The sequence below is a fragment of the Nycticebus coucang genome, chromosome 11 (genome assembly GCF_027406575.1).
Source record: "Nycticebus coucang isolate mNycCou1 chromosome 11, mNycCou1.pri, whole genome shotgun sequence".
NCBI classification, from domain to species: domain Eukaryota; kingdom Metazoa; phylum Chordata; class Mammalia; order Primates; family Lorisidae; genus Nycticebus; species Nycticebus coucang.
Window position 1 is genome coordinate 27141384 of NC_069790.1, and position 16695 is coordinate 27158078.

A 16695-nucleotide genomic window follows, 5' to 3' on the forward strand; every position below is an offset into this window, starting at 1 on the left:
TGTTTGGCAATTTGATCGGTAAAAACCAAAAAAAAAAAAAAAAAAAAAAAAAGATGTGTCAAAGAGAAGGAGACTCATGTGTAATTTGGTAGAAAAAAATTTGAAAACCTAAATGTTAACAGATGTGGCTTGTCAAACATAAATGATGTTGACAGTGTTAAAAGATCTGTGACAATATGTTTTTGCTCACCAAAAAATTATTATTTTAACTATCTCTCTGAAATGTGTGAATTTTCCTGCCTGGACAAAGGGGCCAGTTTAAGGCCTATCCACTTCCAAGATCATGATTAATTTTATACAAGGATGACTGCAGATGATGTGGCTGAAGGAACGTGTTGTTTTTTTATTGTTGTAAGAAAGCAAGTCTGCACAATTTTGGGATAAGTAAGATGAACTCAAGTTATTTTTTAATGTTAAATAAAATAGCTTGGGTGTGTCCCTGATCCTTATTAGGAAGTTCAACATGGGCACAAGGTGTTTTAGGGTTCCCGCAGTGGTGTGTCTCTTGCTTATCTAGCACTGGGGACTCTGTGCCAACTCCCCCCTTTTCCCCTACACCTCTGCCCTCCTTCATCCCCTTCATGCACACCTGGCAAGTGCTGCTCCTTCCTTCCCTAGGGTGCTTGTGTACAGCAGACTTGGCTGAGGGTTTGAGGATCATGTGCGAGGGAGAGTGATACAGCACAACCCAGAATGGGATACATTACTGTCACCGGGGTCCCTGGCTCTGTCTACCACAGGAGACTTCATGCTGCTGTCTCTTTCCTTAGACTACTTTGTGCTCAGACCCTCTCTTCACCACGCCCCACACACAGTTCCTCTATTCCCAGTCCTGGGCCCACTTCAATCGCAATTCACCTTATTATATAAAATAATATTCTTTCCCATCTCCATCCCAGTCTAAGATTGAAGCACACTTTGCTTTTTAAAATAATGATGATGATTAAGAAGTTTTGCTGAACAGAAGGGATTGGCTACCTCTGGTCACCTGTAACCCACAAACAGAAGCAATGAAACTATGACTATTTTTCTTTAATGCATCTCACATGAAAGTCTTAATCCTGGCTCCCTCCCGGCTCTACGTAGAGAAACCTCGGGACTGATCGGAAGTTGGGGTTTCCTTCCGTGGCTCTTGCCTTGTTACTGATGTCATTGCTCTCTTCAGGGGCTGCACCGAGAAGTGGGGCCCTGGAGGGATGGCCCTGAATCCTGCTTACCCTCGTGTGGGGAGGACACATGCAGCGGAAAATGAATTTGGGAAAAGTAGCCACTTGCCACTTGGAAAGGCAGAGTCACAGTGAGATGGAAACAATCCCATCAGATTCTCCGTCCTACATTAAATTGCTGAAAACCAACCGGGAACTTCTGGTCACACACGTCCATAACACTCAGTGTCTGGTGGACAACTTGCTGAAGAATGACTACTTCTCAGCTGAAGATGCAGAGATCGTGTGTGCCTGCCCTACCCAGCCCAACAAGGTGCGCCTGCAACGGGGATTGATATTGGCAGTGTGCAAAACCCAGTAGCTGGACGAGGCTTCTCCCCTTGGCCTGAATGGAGGGTCTCAGGAGCTTAGGACACTGGGCAGAGTTTCACATTGGGGTCTCCATAGAACATAAATGTCTGAGTTATCGGCTCATTTCACAATCGAGTGTTTTACTTCTGAGTTTGAGTCTAGAGCAGAATCTTAAATCTGAGCTCTCATTGCTATATATTTGGTTGCAGACACCTCATTTTAAAGCCCACTTTAAATTAGTAGGAAGGAGAAAGAAAATGAGCATCAAATGCTGGCAGTGATGTCTATTCAGCGTCTTTAGCTCTGGAAGCTTCTGGCCGCTGGGTGAGACCCAGATGGGCATTGCCTCTGGTTTAGAGTAATGATATCCCACAGTGGGTGCACAATAAAGGATTTTCCTTGCTGCATGTGGAGAGTCTCACCAGCTCTTGGTTTTACTTAAGATTTGTGTCATCTTCTGAAAAATCAAATCAGGACCCCAAACTTCTTTATTGTGAGAGGGATAACAAGCTATTTGTGACATGACTCTGCTGGGCTCAGAAGAGATCAGAAAAGTTCTTGGGGAAGCCTTGTAGAATACAAGTGCACTTTAGTCTCCTCTCTTGATTTGCTTTCATAAATTTTTAATAACAAAAAAAGACATTTGTAACATATGATTTATAAGGGGTCCTGTCACCCTCTTGCTGTGTGGCACATGTGCTCCCTCATCATGCCCAGGGGCTGGTTTCTTCTGCTCCACCCTCCCTCCTTAGGTTAAGAGGAATAAGGAGACAGAGGGAGAGAATTCCATGGGTAGACATGGCTCTCTAGTTGTTAGTCTGACCTTGTTCTTTTCAGAGTCACAGAATCCTGGTTTCTTAGAGCCATGTGGTTTTATTTCTTGCTAAGGAGGTCGTTTCACATGGCACATCTCACTCTAGCTGGATGGATGGTGGGTCAAGTTACTGTCTGTAGTAAGCACTCAGAGCCCTGCTCTGAGCCCATTTGGGGGGTCTCTGGCCGGTGCGGATGGTGGATCATGCCCCTCATGCCAGCTCACACCTCATGCTTGTGCCGTCACTAGGTCCGCAAAATTCTGGACCTGGTACAGAGCAAGGGCGAGGAAGTGTCCGAATTTTTCCTCCATGTGCTCCAGCAACTCACAGATGCTTATGTGGACCTCAGGCCTTGGCTATCGGAGATCAGCTTCTCCCCTTCCCAGCTTATTCAGAGCAAAATTGTGCTCAACACCGACCCAGGTATGAGTCGACCAGCCTGCTGGTGCCAGTGCAAGCCCAGCCCTGGGCTTGGAAAGGCTGTAGCAGTTAGGCCTAGGTGGGCAGGAGGCAGGCTCAGATGCTATTTTGATTTTAGAAAGGAAGAGCTGGTTTCTGTCACTCAAGTGCAGCCTGGAGATCGTGACTGAGCTGACCACATGTGACTATACATATAAAGCAGACAAACCTAGTCTGGTTTAGAAAGCAACCCATGGAGGTGTGGGAATGAACTCTATTCTGTCCTCTTGCTTACTTCCTATTCTGACATATGTTGATATTTTAACGTTTGCACTAGTTCAAGGTTGCATTTGCTTTCATATATATATATATATATATCTTTCCAGGTTTGATTCTAGGCAAAGTATTCTTCTCTAACCCTTGGGGGCCAGTCGTTATTTCCAAAGCACCATGGGAGACCCCATTAGTTAATTGATTAGCTCAACATGTATTCTTGCTGTATCACATACCAAGGCCTCCCTGCTGGACTCAGAGAGGGAGGCAGTAGTGAGCAGCATGGACAGGGTTCCTGCTCTCAGAGAGCTCAGAGGCTAGTGGATGAGACTTCTGTTCTATAATCTCACAGATGGTGATCAGGACAGTGGCAATTGGAGCACTAGGGCAGGATCTGCTCTGGGACCAGGAATCTTCTTTCCTTGCTTTTGTGTGCTCTACTTAGAGGAGGTGTATGTTTAGGGGAAACAAAGCCAACCAGCCGAGTGTCAGAGCAATGCTCTGACTGCTGAGGCCCCCAAAGGTACCTGCCAGCCACTGCCAGCTTCTTAATTCAAATATCTTTTCGTGTTCACTTCACTCTCTTCTCCCATTAAAAAAGGAAAATATTCCCATGATGAATGGCTCTTTCAGAAGGCTTCTCTGTTGGGCAGTGTCTGTGGCTCAAAGGAGTAGGATGCTGGCCCCATATGCCAGAGGTGGTGGGTTCAAACCCAGCCCCCACCAAAAACTGCAAAATAAATAAATAAAAAGACTTCTCTGTTGTTTCCTTTAACCACCTACTACAGTAGCTTTTGTTTAAAGTTTAATTCACTCTATAAGAAGCCACACACAAAAGACTATATATTATATGATTCCATTTATATGAAGTGTCCAAAAGAAAGCAAACTAATAGAGCAGATCAGTAGTTGCCTGTGGCCCAGGGTAGGGGCAGGGATTAGCGGCAGGTAGACCCCACAGAGCTTTGCAACACTGATGACGATGTGGTGGGGTTTCCCCAGCTTTGTAAATTTACTAAAAATCATTAACTTGTGTATAACACAATGAGTACATTTTATGGCATATAAATTATGCTTCAATAAAACTATAAAAGAAAAATACAGTTCACCTTATAAATTTTAAACAGACAACCGAATTGGATGAAATAGATAAGAAAGGGTTATAGATGAATCTGGAAATGTGCATGGGTGTCTAATTTTTGTTAATTGAATTACAATTAAAATTTGAAAAGCTATTTTAAAGGAATTTATGGCACACCCATCTGTTTGGGGAAGAGCGGCTTCCGGTTTCCATCACCTAGGTTTGCTAGGAGTGTGGGTGCCCATGGGAATGTTAGGGTTTCTCATCGCCTTGTGGGCAGTGTAGGGCTCACCCTGTGGCATATGCCAAGCATCAGGAATCCTGAGGTCCTTGGAACCAGAGCTGGTGAGCTCTGTTTAGGATGAGGTTGGTTTTCATCCCAGTGTACTCAGCCCTGTGGTATTTGGGATGAAGCCCAGCTCCGTGGTAATCCAGGCTGTATGTCCGGTGTTATATTTTATTACCCTGTGTTATCATTGTGAGAATACCTGCTGTTTGTTTCAAGAGCAGTGTTACAAGCTAAAGAAAGTTTTGTGGAATTTCTTTCTTGATGAGACTTTCCATGGGTTTGAATAGGGCCCTGGGGTAGGGTGGGGGCAGGTGTGAGGGCTTTTAGGTTTCAGTTGCAATTCAATGAGGACGTGATCCCATTTGAAATCTGTCACTCTGGGCTTGGCTAAATCTGAGGTCAAAGCAGTGGTTTGGAAGGGGTGGGGTGGGACCCTCAGATTCTGGAATGCTGGCTCTGAGGCCACAGGTGGCTTGGGCTGTGGGTTTTGTCTGCAAGCTGTCTTCTCCCTCTGATGTGGCTTCTGCCTCTGCCTCTCATCTGGGTCCCCGGGCCCTGCCTCCAGTGAGCAGGTACACCCAGCAGCTGCGACACCATCTGGGTCGGGACTCTAAGTTCACGTTGTGCTATGGCCAGAAGGAGGAGCTGCTGCTGGAGGAGACGTACATGGACACTGTCATGGAGCTGGTCGATTTCAACAACGAGAGTCTCGGCAGCCTAAGCAGCCTGCCCGGCCTCCTGGACCACGCCACCGGCGTCCTCAACGCGCAGGGCGAGACGGTGTTCGTGTGTGGCGATGCTGGGGTGGGCAAGTCCATGGTGCTGCAGCGGCTGCAGAGCCTCTGGGCCACCGGCCAGCTGGACGCTGGGGTCAAATTCTTCTTCCACTTCCGCTGCCGCATGTTCAGCTGCTTCAAGGAAAGTGACACGCTGTGTCTGCAGGACCTGCTGTTCAAGCACTACTACTACCCAGAGCGGGACCCCGACGAGGTGTTCGCCTTCCTGCTGCGCTTTCCTCACGTGGCCCTCTTCACCTTCGACGGCCTGGACGAGCTGCACTCGGACTTGGACCTGAGCCGCATGCCCGACAGCTCCTGCCCCTGGGAGCCCGCCCACCCGCTCGTCCTGCTGGCCAACCTGCTCAGCGGGAAGCTGCTCCAGGGGGCCAGCAAGGTGCTCACAGCCCGCACGGGTGTCGAGGTCCCGCGCCAGCTCCTGCGGAAGAAGGTGCTCCTCCGGGGCTTCTCCCCCAGCCACCTGCGCGCCTACGCCAGGCAGATGTTCCCGGAGCGGGCCATGCAGGACCTCCTGATGACCCAACTGGAGGCCAACCCCAACCTCTGCAGCCTGTGTGCCGTGCCCCTCTTCTGCTGGATCATCTTCCAGTGCTTCCGGCACTTCCACACCGCCTTCGAAGGCTCGCCGCGGCTGCCCGACTGCACGGTGACCCTGACCGACATCTTCCTGCTGGTCACCGAGGTCCACCTGAATAGGACGCAGCCCAGCAGCCTGGTGCAGCGGAACACGCGCAGCCAGGTGGAGACGTTCCGCGCCGGCCGGGACACCCTGCGCTCTCTGGGCCAGGTGGCCCACTGGGGCATGGAGAAGAGCCTGTTTGTCTTCAGCCAGGAGGAGGTGCAGACTTCCCAGCTGCGAGAGGGAGACTTGCAGCTCGGCTTCCTGCGGGCCTTGCCTTTGCTGGGGCCCGGGGGGAACCAGCAATCTTTTGAGTTTTTCCACCTCACCCTCCAGGCCTTCTTCACGGCCTTCTTTCTGGTGGTGGATGACAAAGTGGGAACTCGGCAGCTGCTTCACTTCTTCCAGGAGTGGGCACCGCCTGGAGAAGCGGCGGTCACGTCCTGCTTCCCCCCACTCCTCCCTTTCCAGTGCCTGGGGCCTGGCGGCCTGGCGGGGGAAGACCCTTTTAAGAATAAAGATCACTTTCAGTTCACCAACCTCTTCTTGTGCGGGCTGTTGTCCAAAGCCAAGCAGAAGCTCCTGCGGCACCTGGTGCCTATGGCAGCCCTGCGGAGAAAGCGCAAGGCCCTGTGGGCACACCTATTCTCCAGGCTGCGGTCCTACCTGAAGAACCTGCCCAGAGTCCAGACTGAGTACTTCAACCAGGTGCAGGCCATGCCCACCTTCATCTGGATGCTGCGCTGCATCTATGAGACACAGAGCCAGAAGGTGGGGCAGCTGGCGGCCAGGGGCATCTGCGCTAACTACCTCAAGCTGACCTACTGCCATGCCTGCTCAGCCGACTGCAGTGCCCTGTCCTTTGTCCTGCACCATATCCGTAGTCAGCTTGCCCTTGACCTGGACAACAACAACCTCAATGACTATGGTGTGCAGCAACTGCAGCCCTGCTTCAGCCGCCTCACGGTCATCAGGTGAGACCACCAGGCATGGGGCGTAGCAGGGTAGGCCAGAGCAGGGGGACCAGCATTGGCATTGTGGATCAGGAGCCCCTGGGTCCACTATACCTGAGAAGGTCCATGACCACTGGTCTGGGAATGTCCACACTGTTTCTATCTCAAGGTAGCAGAGGGCCAAGAGCAAAGCTTCGAGTCAGGTGAAGCTGAGTCAGCTCCAGCTGGGTGCCCTGGCACAAACTGCTTAACCTCTCTGAGCCTTAGCATCTTCATGTTGGAAAGGGAGGTGTTCATAATCCTGGCAATTATAGTAATAATCACCAGTGTTGATTGAGAATGGGTAAAGTGCCTCACAGACATCACCTAACTTAATGCTCTTAACAACTCTATAAGGTGGGTATTGTTATTGTGTCCATTTTGGCAAACGAGGGAGGGGAGGCACAGAGAAGTTAATAATTTGCTTCAGGACACACAGTTATGACATGGTGGAGCCAGAATGTATAAGGAGCCTACCTGTTAAAATTAAGGCTCAGAGATAGCCCTCAAAGACTTTCTAGGACGTGGGGTTTTTCTTACTGCAGAGAGAGAAGACCTTGTGGTAATTGACCTTAGTTACTTTCAGTGATCAAAGCCAGCAGTGCTGTGTGCTGCCAGAGATCCAGTCAAAATGCTGACTCATGGTAATTTTCCTGTTGGATGGTTAGGGGGAAAAGGCCACCCTGCTTCCTTCTATTAGCATTTCCTCTATAAAATAAACATTTTAATCTCCATGGGGGTTTAAAGTCTTCATTACTTGGCTCATGCATTTCTGCAGAGAGTAGGGACTTGAAACTGACTCCCCATGATTGTTATACTAGTCCCAGCATGTAAATTGCTTGGTGAGGTGAGGTGTGGGGAGCTGAAGGCTGTGCTGGCCTGAGAATTGGAAAGCCTGGAGTCTGTTCTCTGTGCTCTCAGCCAGGGACTCTCCCTCCACAGCCCTAGGCAGTCTCACACCCTGTGTCCATCTTATAAAATGGAAACTGCACCATTCTGCTGTCCTCAGGGACAGTTTTCCTCCACACCAGTGAAATAAAAAGCACCTCACAGAAAAGCAGGAGGATATAGGCAACCATAGGGAAGCATTTTCAGCTTCTTAAGGATATTGTTAAGATTACTTTCGTCTGAGAATTAGAGAAAACTCAAAATCTTGGTGGCTTAAGTAAGTTACAAGCTTATTTCTTTTATGCAAAAGTCTAGAGGTAGGCAGTTCAGGACTGGTATGGTGTCTCCATGGCCATCGGGATTCTAGGCTTTCTGCTTTGTGGCTCTGCTGTCGTTACTACCTGCCTTCATCTCTTGGCCCATGGTAGCTTGCTCAAGCTCCAGCCATCTAGTTGACATTCTAGCCACCAGGAAGAAGGAAGGGCAAAGAAAGGCACACCCATTTTTTAAAGAAAACTTCTCAGCTATTGGTAATGATACTGCTGCTTAGAGTTCATTGTCAGAACTTAATCTTATGTGCCTACCTAATAAATGGGGATTCTATTGCTAAGAAGGCATAGCTATTGGGAGTAACTAATTGCCTCTGCCATCCATGGGGTGGCCATGCACTGCAAATACACCCTCTGCCTCAGCATGAAGCTGGGGTCCAGAGTATCTGACCTGATCGTTTTGATGTGGCCTAAAAACCAAACTTTTATCTGTTCAGTCTTTTTCTTATTACAGAAGTCAGTTTGTGGGCCAAATTTGGCCCATGGGTTATATTTTTTGTATTGTGTCCAATAAAATTTTATTGGAGCACAGGCATGCCCATTTCTTGGCTGCTTCACCCTGTAGAGTTGAGTAGCTCTGATGGAAGCCACATAGCCTGCAGAGCCTAAAACATTTGCTATCTGCCACTTCACAGAAGATGAACCTTGGTTATTACCCCATCCCTGTGCCGTAGTCCACCCTCCAAGCTCACTGAATGATGGGGAAGAGGATTAGGAAGATCAGGGTAGTGGCTTGCAGAGATTACTATGATTTTGCAATTTTGGCCACATTAAATTTTCCTGCTAGTATAGGGATTTCCCAGAGAAATCCCAGTGTGTGCTGGCCTTTGTCCAGAAGAAATCCATAGTCCTGAAGACCTTCTTTTCCTGTTCCTGCCTCTGAGCCTGGCCTTCTGTGGTGGGAATTGCAAAGGAGTTGGAGAGTGGCCTTGGCAAGCTCTGCTTCTTCTGGTCAGGCTCTGGCTGTTTCTTTTTTCTTTCTTTCTTTTTTTTTTTTTTTGAGACAGAGTCTCACTTTGTCGCCCTCAGTTGAGTGTCATGGTGTCATAGCTCACAACAATCTCAAATTCTTGGACTCAAGCAATTCTCTTGTCTCAGCCTCCTGAGTAGCTGGGACTACAGGTGCCTGCCACAATGCCCAGCTATTTTTTTAGAGACAGGGTCTCACTCTGGCTCAGGCTGGTCTCAAACCTTGAGCTTAGGCAATCCACCCACCTAGATTTCCCATAGTGCTGGGATTACGGGCATGAGCCACTGCGCCTGGCCCAGGTCTCTGGCTGTTTCTCCATGACATTTCCTGACAGTAGGACACCCCGCCTTTCCTGTGCTGAGTCAGGTTTAGCCCATGGCTTTCTAGATAGGGGAGGCTGTTGGCATTTTGGATGAGACTTCTGGTAGGATCTGTCCTACATTTTGCAGGACACCTAACATACATCTTGGGCCCACCTACAAGATGACGGACATCTTCCCTCCACAATAACCACTAAAGGCAGTTCCTCCTATTTCCAAACCCTGTGCCCTACTGTGAAGCAAGAGCCATGTAGGGCTGACACAAAGGACACACACACACATAGTATCAGAGGCGGCTGGCCTCACGTATCCTTTGTACCCTGTGTGGTATGGCAGTCTTGCTGATAGGCTTGCTGGGTGGGTTTGGCAGCCCCTCAATGTCCAGGCTTTTTTTCAGGGACCAATGGGCTAACCACTACAGCAATCCTCACAGGAGGCGTCTGTACCTGGGAAAACGCGAGGGCCTGTAGTTTTCTGGATCCTTGTGGATCAATGCTCGCTCCTTCATATGAGCAGCTGCCCTAATTCACAATTATCTTTGCCATTTTGTTTCAGACTCAGCGTAAATCAGATCACTGACAGTGGGGTGAAGGTGCTGTACGAGGAGCTGACCAAATACAGAATTGTGACATATTTGGGGTATGTCTTTCTCAGGAATTCTGGGCTGAGCACCTACTAAGAATACACAGCAGGGCGGCGCCTGTGGCTCAGTGGGTAGGGCGCTGGCTCCATATACAGAGGGTGGCGGGTTCAAACCTGGCCCCAGCCTAATTGCAACAAAAACATAGCTGGGCGTTGTGGCGGGCACCTGTAGGCCCAGCTGCTCGGGAGGCTGAGGCAAGAGAATCGCCTAAGCCCAGGAGTTGGAGGTTGCTGTGAGCTGTGTGACGCCACGGCACTCTACAAGGATGATAAAGTGAGACTCTGTCTCTAAAAACAAACAAACAAAAAAAAAGAATACAGAGCAGCAGGGAATCACCAGCCACGTAGGCAACTGGGGGACTGAGTGGGTGCAGGGCTGAAAGCACACTGCACCCGGAGCTGGGGTCCTGGACTCTGCCCCTGACTTGGGCCAGCCATGAAGTCTCGCTGAGCCTTGACCTTCCCTCTGGTCAAATTGGGACCCTAATAGAGGCCAGTGGTGTTATAACTGGTTGTCAGGGTCTGCAGAGAGAGAATATAGGGGGTGCATTGAATGAAAGTTAGTCTTTACTGTCATGGGTCTGTAATCCCTTATTCAGAGTCCTTATGGCAAGGCACAAATCAGGATTCAGAGTATATGCTATATAGTGGGGTCTAGGGCAACACATTTTCAGAGACTTTAATATTTCTACCTCAAATGTATGAATATTCAAACAAGTGGGGCAAGGAAAGACCATAAATAGCTCCATAATTGTTGCAAAAAGAGTCATGAAAAACTTTGGCTTTTCAGAGCCTTTGGGATTTTAGAGTTTGAGATGAGAGATTTGGGCTGCTCCCCCAGCCCTGTGGCCAGTGCAGCCCTGTGAGCTGTGGCAGTTGTTCAGCTGCTTGGGGCCCCAGCTGCCTCTGCTGCAAAATGAGGCCATGGAAGCAAACAATCCCAGGCTGCCCTTAGGTTTGGAAATAAGTGTGACTGTGGAGGCCTTGAAACTCAGTTGAGTTATTTCTTTCAATCTCTCTCTGCCTGGTTGTCCAGTGGCATTGAGTGAGAAGGTGGCAGACAGGTAGACGCTGAGAAGACTTTCAGAGAGAAACTTTCCCCCTGGAGATGCTGAATGTAATCATAATTGAATAAATACCCATCACCTGCTGGTTATGTGCCAGGGCTTGCATTATGTCATGTAATCCTCAAAACAGCCTTGCAAGGGCTCTACAGGATCTGACAATTAAGTTCAAGAACTTGTCAACCGTGTGCTTATGTGGGCAGCACTGTACAAACAACTCAGAAGGTTTCATAACCATATCAGTGTCACACAGCTGTGTCCATGTCGGCGTGTGGCAGTTTCTTGCTGAGTGTCATTCGTTATTGTCGTTGTATGTTTTTGTGTGCCCTCATGAGAATGTTGGAGCTTGAATTAGAGGAATGAACAAACATTAAATTTCTTGTTAAATTTGGCAAGAGTGGAAGTGAAATCAGGGACATGTTAATTCAACTTTGTGGGGATAATGCCATGAAGGAAATGCGAGTACACCAGTTGATATAACTGAGGGGACAGAAAGTGTCGCTGATGAAGAGAGTTCAGGGTAGTCAGTAATAAGCAGAATTGATGAAAACATTGCAAAAGTTCATTGAATTGTGTGTCAAAATTATCATCTGACTGTGAGAAGCATAGCAGATCAAGTAAACATCAATAGAGAAACAGGAAAATCTTAAATGAAATGTTGGCATGAGAAAGGTGTGTCTCTTGCATCACAACAATGCACCAGCTCCCTTGACATGTCTGAGAGGGAGTTTTATCCAGTAAACAAATAATTGCATTAGAACAAACTCCCTGCTCACCTGATCTGGCCCCCAATGACTTTTTGTTTTTACCCAAAGATAAAGGAAATATTGAAAGGAAGACATTCAGGACATCAAAGGTAATACAATGGCGGTTCTGATGTTCATTTCAGTAAAAGAGTTCCAAAATTGCTTTGAAGGGTAGACTAGGCACTGGCATCAGTGTACAGTTTCCCAAGGGAAGTACTTCAAAGGTGACCATAGTGATATTCAACAAAGAGATGTGTAGCACTTTTTCTAGGCTGAGTTCATGAACTTAATTGTCTGACCTCCTATCATGATAACCCCTGTATTAGAAATGGATTAACTGACACACAGAGATGTTAAATAACTTGTCCCAGGTCATAAAGATGGGGAAAGTGGTAGAGCTGGTCTTGAACCCAAGTTATGAGACCCCAGAGCCTGGTCTCCATGGGTTCTGCCTTCAACCCCAACTTTGGGAATTAGTAGAGAGTATATACTCACATAAAAAATACTGAAGGTTATTAAAATGAAATGGCGTGTCATAAAGTCTCATGACTATGCTTTCTCTCAAAGTTTATACAACAACCAGATCACTGACGTCGGAGCCAGGTACATCTCCAAAATCCTGGATGAATGTAAAGGCCTCATGCACCTGAAGTAAGTGGGGTAGGTGTGCGGATCCCTTAGTAGCTTCTCTTGGTCACCCCTTCTTTGTTCAAAGAATCAATGTCACTATAAAGAACTTCCACCCAAAAGGCTTCTGCTTGCCCCAAGGCCACATTGGTCAAAATAAGGAGACCAGCATGTGGAATGTAAGCTGCCATATGGAAAAATTCTGATCCATGGATGAGGCTTGAATTCGGGAGTGGCCACTTGTCTTTGGTGGGGGAAAGCTTGTCATTATGATTTCATTCATTATTGGCAGGAAGAAAGGCCTATCACCCTTTCTGGAGTACTAGAGATAAAGCTTTCCCCCCCTCCTAAGGGGATTTCCCATGTAGTTACAAGCGAGAGCTTGATTCCTTGCCTTGTTCTAGAAATGCCCTGCCAAGGGTGGCAGAGTGTCAAGCTTGGAGCCTCTGGTGCTGCCTGGCAATGGAAACACACACCCTGTCCATTGACAATAAAATGGGAACTCCCAGGACTGCTAATGGAAATGAGTGACGCCTGTGGGATCACTCAGAGAAGCCTGGGAGGCCCTGGGTCTCTGAATTTCTGTAGAAATGTGGGCCGTGTCCTGGGGAGGAACCTTAGCTGACTGTCTGCAGGGCTTCAGGTTCTTCCCAGAGAGGAGTCCCAGGGCCTGGCTCCTGTGGGTCCTAGGAGAAAGACCCCACTTCTCAAGAGGGGGCCAGGAAGGCCCTGTGGTAGGAAAGGGTGGCCTGTCTTGCAGTCCCTGCACAACAGGTGGCTGGCAGACTATGCATGACTCTCTTTGCAGACTGGGAAAAAACCAAATAACGAGTGAAGGAGGGAAGTGTCTCGCCCTGGCTGTGAAGAACAGCAAATCAATCTTTGATATAGGGTGAGTAGAAGAGGACGCGCATATGTGGGCATAATACAGCTCGCTTTGTGTGCGTGGCGTCGGCTGGGCTTTTGTACATCAGCATACCAGAAAGGCGGCTACTGAGTATGAGGGGGAGAGACAGCACAGCCGCAGAGTGCAGTCGCCACCGACGCCCCAGGGGCTTCTGCATGGGAAACGTGGGAAGTCCCGGGATTGACTACAACTTCAAATTGTACCGACGTTTAGGTCATGCAAAAATCAGTATTTTCACCACCAGCAAATGAAGGGAGCCCAGTTCTAACCCTAAATAGTTTCTGTGTTCTTCACTTTAAAAATATGATGTATCTTCCAGATGCCTTGTTTTTCCTTCAATTTCCTAATTATGGTAAATAGTTTACTATTTTAACCATTTTTAACTGTACAGTTCAGTGGTATCCAGTATATTCATATCATTACACAACCATCACCATCATCCATCCCCACAACCATTTGGGTGAGGGGCGGGACAGAGTCTCACTCTGTTGCCTGGGCTAGAGTGCAGTGGTATAATCTAGCTCATAGCAGCCTCCAGCTCCCAGGTTTGCGTGCTCCTCCTGCCTCCTGAGTAGCTGAGACTAAGGTGTGCACCAGCACGCCCAGCTAGTTTTGCTATTTTCAGTAGAAATGGGGTCTTACTCTTGCTCAAGCTGGTCTCAAATTCCAGTCCTTTAGTGACCCTTCCACATCAGCCTCTCCAAAACTTTTCTTCTTGCAAAACTGTAACTCTTTTATCTATTAGACAATAACATCCCTGCCCCTCTTTCCAGCCGTGGCAACTACTCTTCTAATTTTTGTCTCCATGGCTCTTGACTATTCTAACCATCTTATGCGAGTGGAATCATTCAGTATCTGTCTTTTTGTGACTGGCTTATTTCACTTAGCAGAATGTCCTCAAGGTTTATGTATGTTGTTGCATGTGATAGGATTTCTTACCATTTTGAGGCTGAATAATATTCCCTTAAATATGTAACCCACATTTTGCTTATCTGTTCATCCACTGATGAAAACCGTGTTGCTTCCATGTTTTAGCTATGCACTTGGGTATAAAAATATGTCTTTGAAGCCCTGCTTTCAATTCTTATGGAGGCCTAAAAGTGAAACAGGCAGATCTACTTTTAATTTTTTTTTTTTTTTTGGAGACCGAGTCTCACTATGTTGCCCTGGGTAGAGGGCCGTGTTGTCACAGCTCACAGCAATCTCAAACTCTTGGACTTAAGCGATTTGCTTGCCTCAATCTCCCAAGTAGCTGCGACTACAGGCACCTGCCACAATGCCTGGCTATTTTTTTGCTGTAGTTGTTATTAATGTTTGGCAGGCCCGGCTTGGATTTGAACCCGCCAGCTCTGGTGTATGTGGCTGGAGCCCTAGCTGCTGAGCTACAGACGCCGAGCCTCTATTTTTAATTTTTTGAGTCGTCACCATACTGTTTTCCATAGCAGTGGCTCCATTTTATATTCCCACCAATCGTACATAGGAGTTTCAGTTTTTCCACATCCTCGGTGACACTTGTTATTTTCTGTTTTGATAGTAGCCATCCTGATGTGTGTGTGAGTTTAGATTCTCAAGGCTTTTCTTTTTCTTTTTCTTCTTTTTGGAGACAGAGTCTCACTTTGTCACCATTGGTAGAGTGCTATGCCGTCACAGCTCACAGCAACCTCAAACTCTTGGGCTCAAGCCATTTTCTTCCTTCAGCCTCCCAAGTAGCTGGGACCCCAATGCCCAGCTAATTTTAGAGATGAGGTCTTGCCCTGGCTCAGGCTGGTCTCTAACCTGTAAGCTCAGGCAATCCACCCGCCTTGGCCTCCCAGAGTGCTAGGATTATAAGCATGAGCCACCTCACTCGGCCTAGATTCTCAAGGCTTTTTAAAGCTTTTTATATCACTAGATTTTTTTATTGGATAATAAAATGAACACAAGTAATTTTGTTTGGAAACCATGGAAAAAATGAAAAATAATAAAAATCATCTTAGAAAATAATTATTATTAACATTTGATGTCTATTAAGCTCTACTACTTTCTCTTCCTTTCTCCCTTTCTCTATTATGATTATGATTATGATTATTTTTAATATAGTGGAGGTCAAAGTATGTATGTACAAACTTTGATCCTTCCTTTTTCACTTAGTCTAATGAGTAGCTTTCCATTTTATTAATAATTGAATGCCATTCAGTTGAATAGTACACATACACAGCAAAATGCTGGAACTCTTATTCTGGCTTTAGCAAGCTGTACCCTGAAGGATATAGGCAGAAAGCTTGCTTCCTGTGAGCATGCTGCTGAGGCAGCTCCCACGCTGTCGAGAGGGCCGGACAGACCGGCTATGCTCCTGTAGACTATGTCCCTTCATCCTGTTAGGAAGAGCTGACACTTTTTGTAGGCCTGGCACTGTTCTAAGAGCTTTGCATCTATTAACTCAGTCAATCCTCACAACAGTTCTGTGAGGGAATACTCTTCTTAATCTCATTTTATAGGTGAGGTGACTAAGGTTCAAGAGATTATGTCATTTGCTCAAGTTTGCCCAGGTAGCAGCCCATCATCTTACCATGCAGATTGTTTTAACCAGACCCTCCTAGATGCAACTCTCCACCAAGACAGCAGCAGTCTGCAGAGCTTGGTTGGGTAAGGTCCCATTTCCATGAAAGGAGCATTGCTGATACAGTTTCTTTGTGTCTTGGAAGACTGTGTCTTCTGGAAGGTCTCTGCCCCTACTCAGAGTTGAACAGATGTTAGGGAGCCCAGCACCTGCACATGGCCCTCCCTTTGGGAGGTGGCAGACCTTTATGTTCTGCTGGAGATATTCAGGTAGTTTCTTTCTGAGACGGTCACCAACTCAGACTTACAGACTCACAGCTCTCTGAAAGCTCAGAGCCAGACTTAGTCTCTAATAGTGCAAATTGCCAATGCCTTCTGTTTATAAGGCTTCCACTGCTCTTTCTTCTGACTTTGCCCTTTGAATTTAACATTCAGAGAAGCCAGGTAGGGGGCCAGTGTGAGGAAATAGTATCTAGGCCACAGCTCCAGGAACTGAGCAAAAAACCTGCCTGTTGAATAAGAATCTAAATGTGGCCACTGGCAGAAAGTAAGGGTTGAGCTGGCTGTTTGAGGGGAGCTAATGTTCACTGTCCTGTCTCTGCTCTCAGGATGTGGGGCAATCAAATCGGGGACGAAGGAGCAAAAGCCTTCGCAGAGGCCCTGAGGAACCACCCCAGCTTGACTAACCTGAGGTAACTGCTGCCTTCCGAGGCCTGCTCCCCCCAGTGCTGCCCTGGTCATTCCAAGCTCCCCTAGGTATGACGGGGAGGAGCTGAGGGGGCAGGATGATTGGCTTTCCTAATAGGGGAAGGATTTATGTGTGTGTTTTTCTTTCTTTTTAAAGTTTTATTTTGGTGCACAAGCATACAGTAAAATACATTGT

The 16695-nt window shown here is 47.4% G+C and overlaps 1 protein-coding gene across 6 annotated transcripts in view; it reads left to right on the plus strand.

Moving 5' to 3' along the window:
- NOD1 (nucleotide binding oligomerization domain containing 1) overlaps positions 1–16695 on the plus strand; it is a 59660-nt gene that overhangs the window by 23003 nt on the left and 19962 nt on the right. For 5 of the 6 annotated variants that reach the window (XM_053608385.1, XM_053608384.1, XM_053608388.1 and 2 more), the window contains 7 exons: positions 1166–1479; positions 2581–2755; positions 4939–6763; positions 9844–9927; positions 12308–12391; positions 13176–13259; positions 16421–16504. In XM_053608385.1, coding sequence (XP_053464360.1) covers positions 1237–1479; positions 2581–2755; positions 4939–6763; positions 9844–9927; positions 12308–12391; positions 13176–13259; positions 16421–16504 — 2579 coding nt within the window. In that variant the 5' untranslated portion in view covers positions 1166–1236. The remainder of the gene's footprint in view (positions 1–1165; positions 1480–2580; positions 2756–4938; positions 6764–9843; positions 9928–12307; positions 12392–13175; positions 13260–16420; positions 16505–16695) is intronic. The other variant, XM_053608389.1, reaches the window with a different exon arrangement.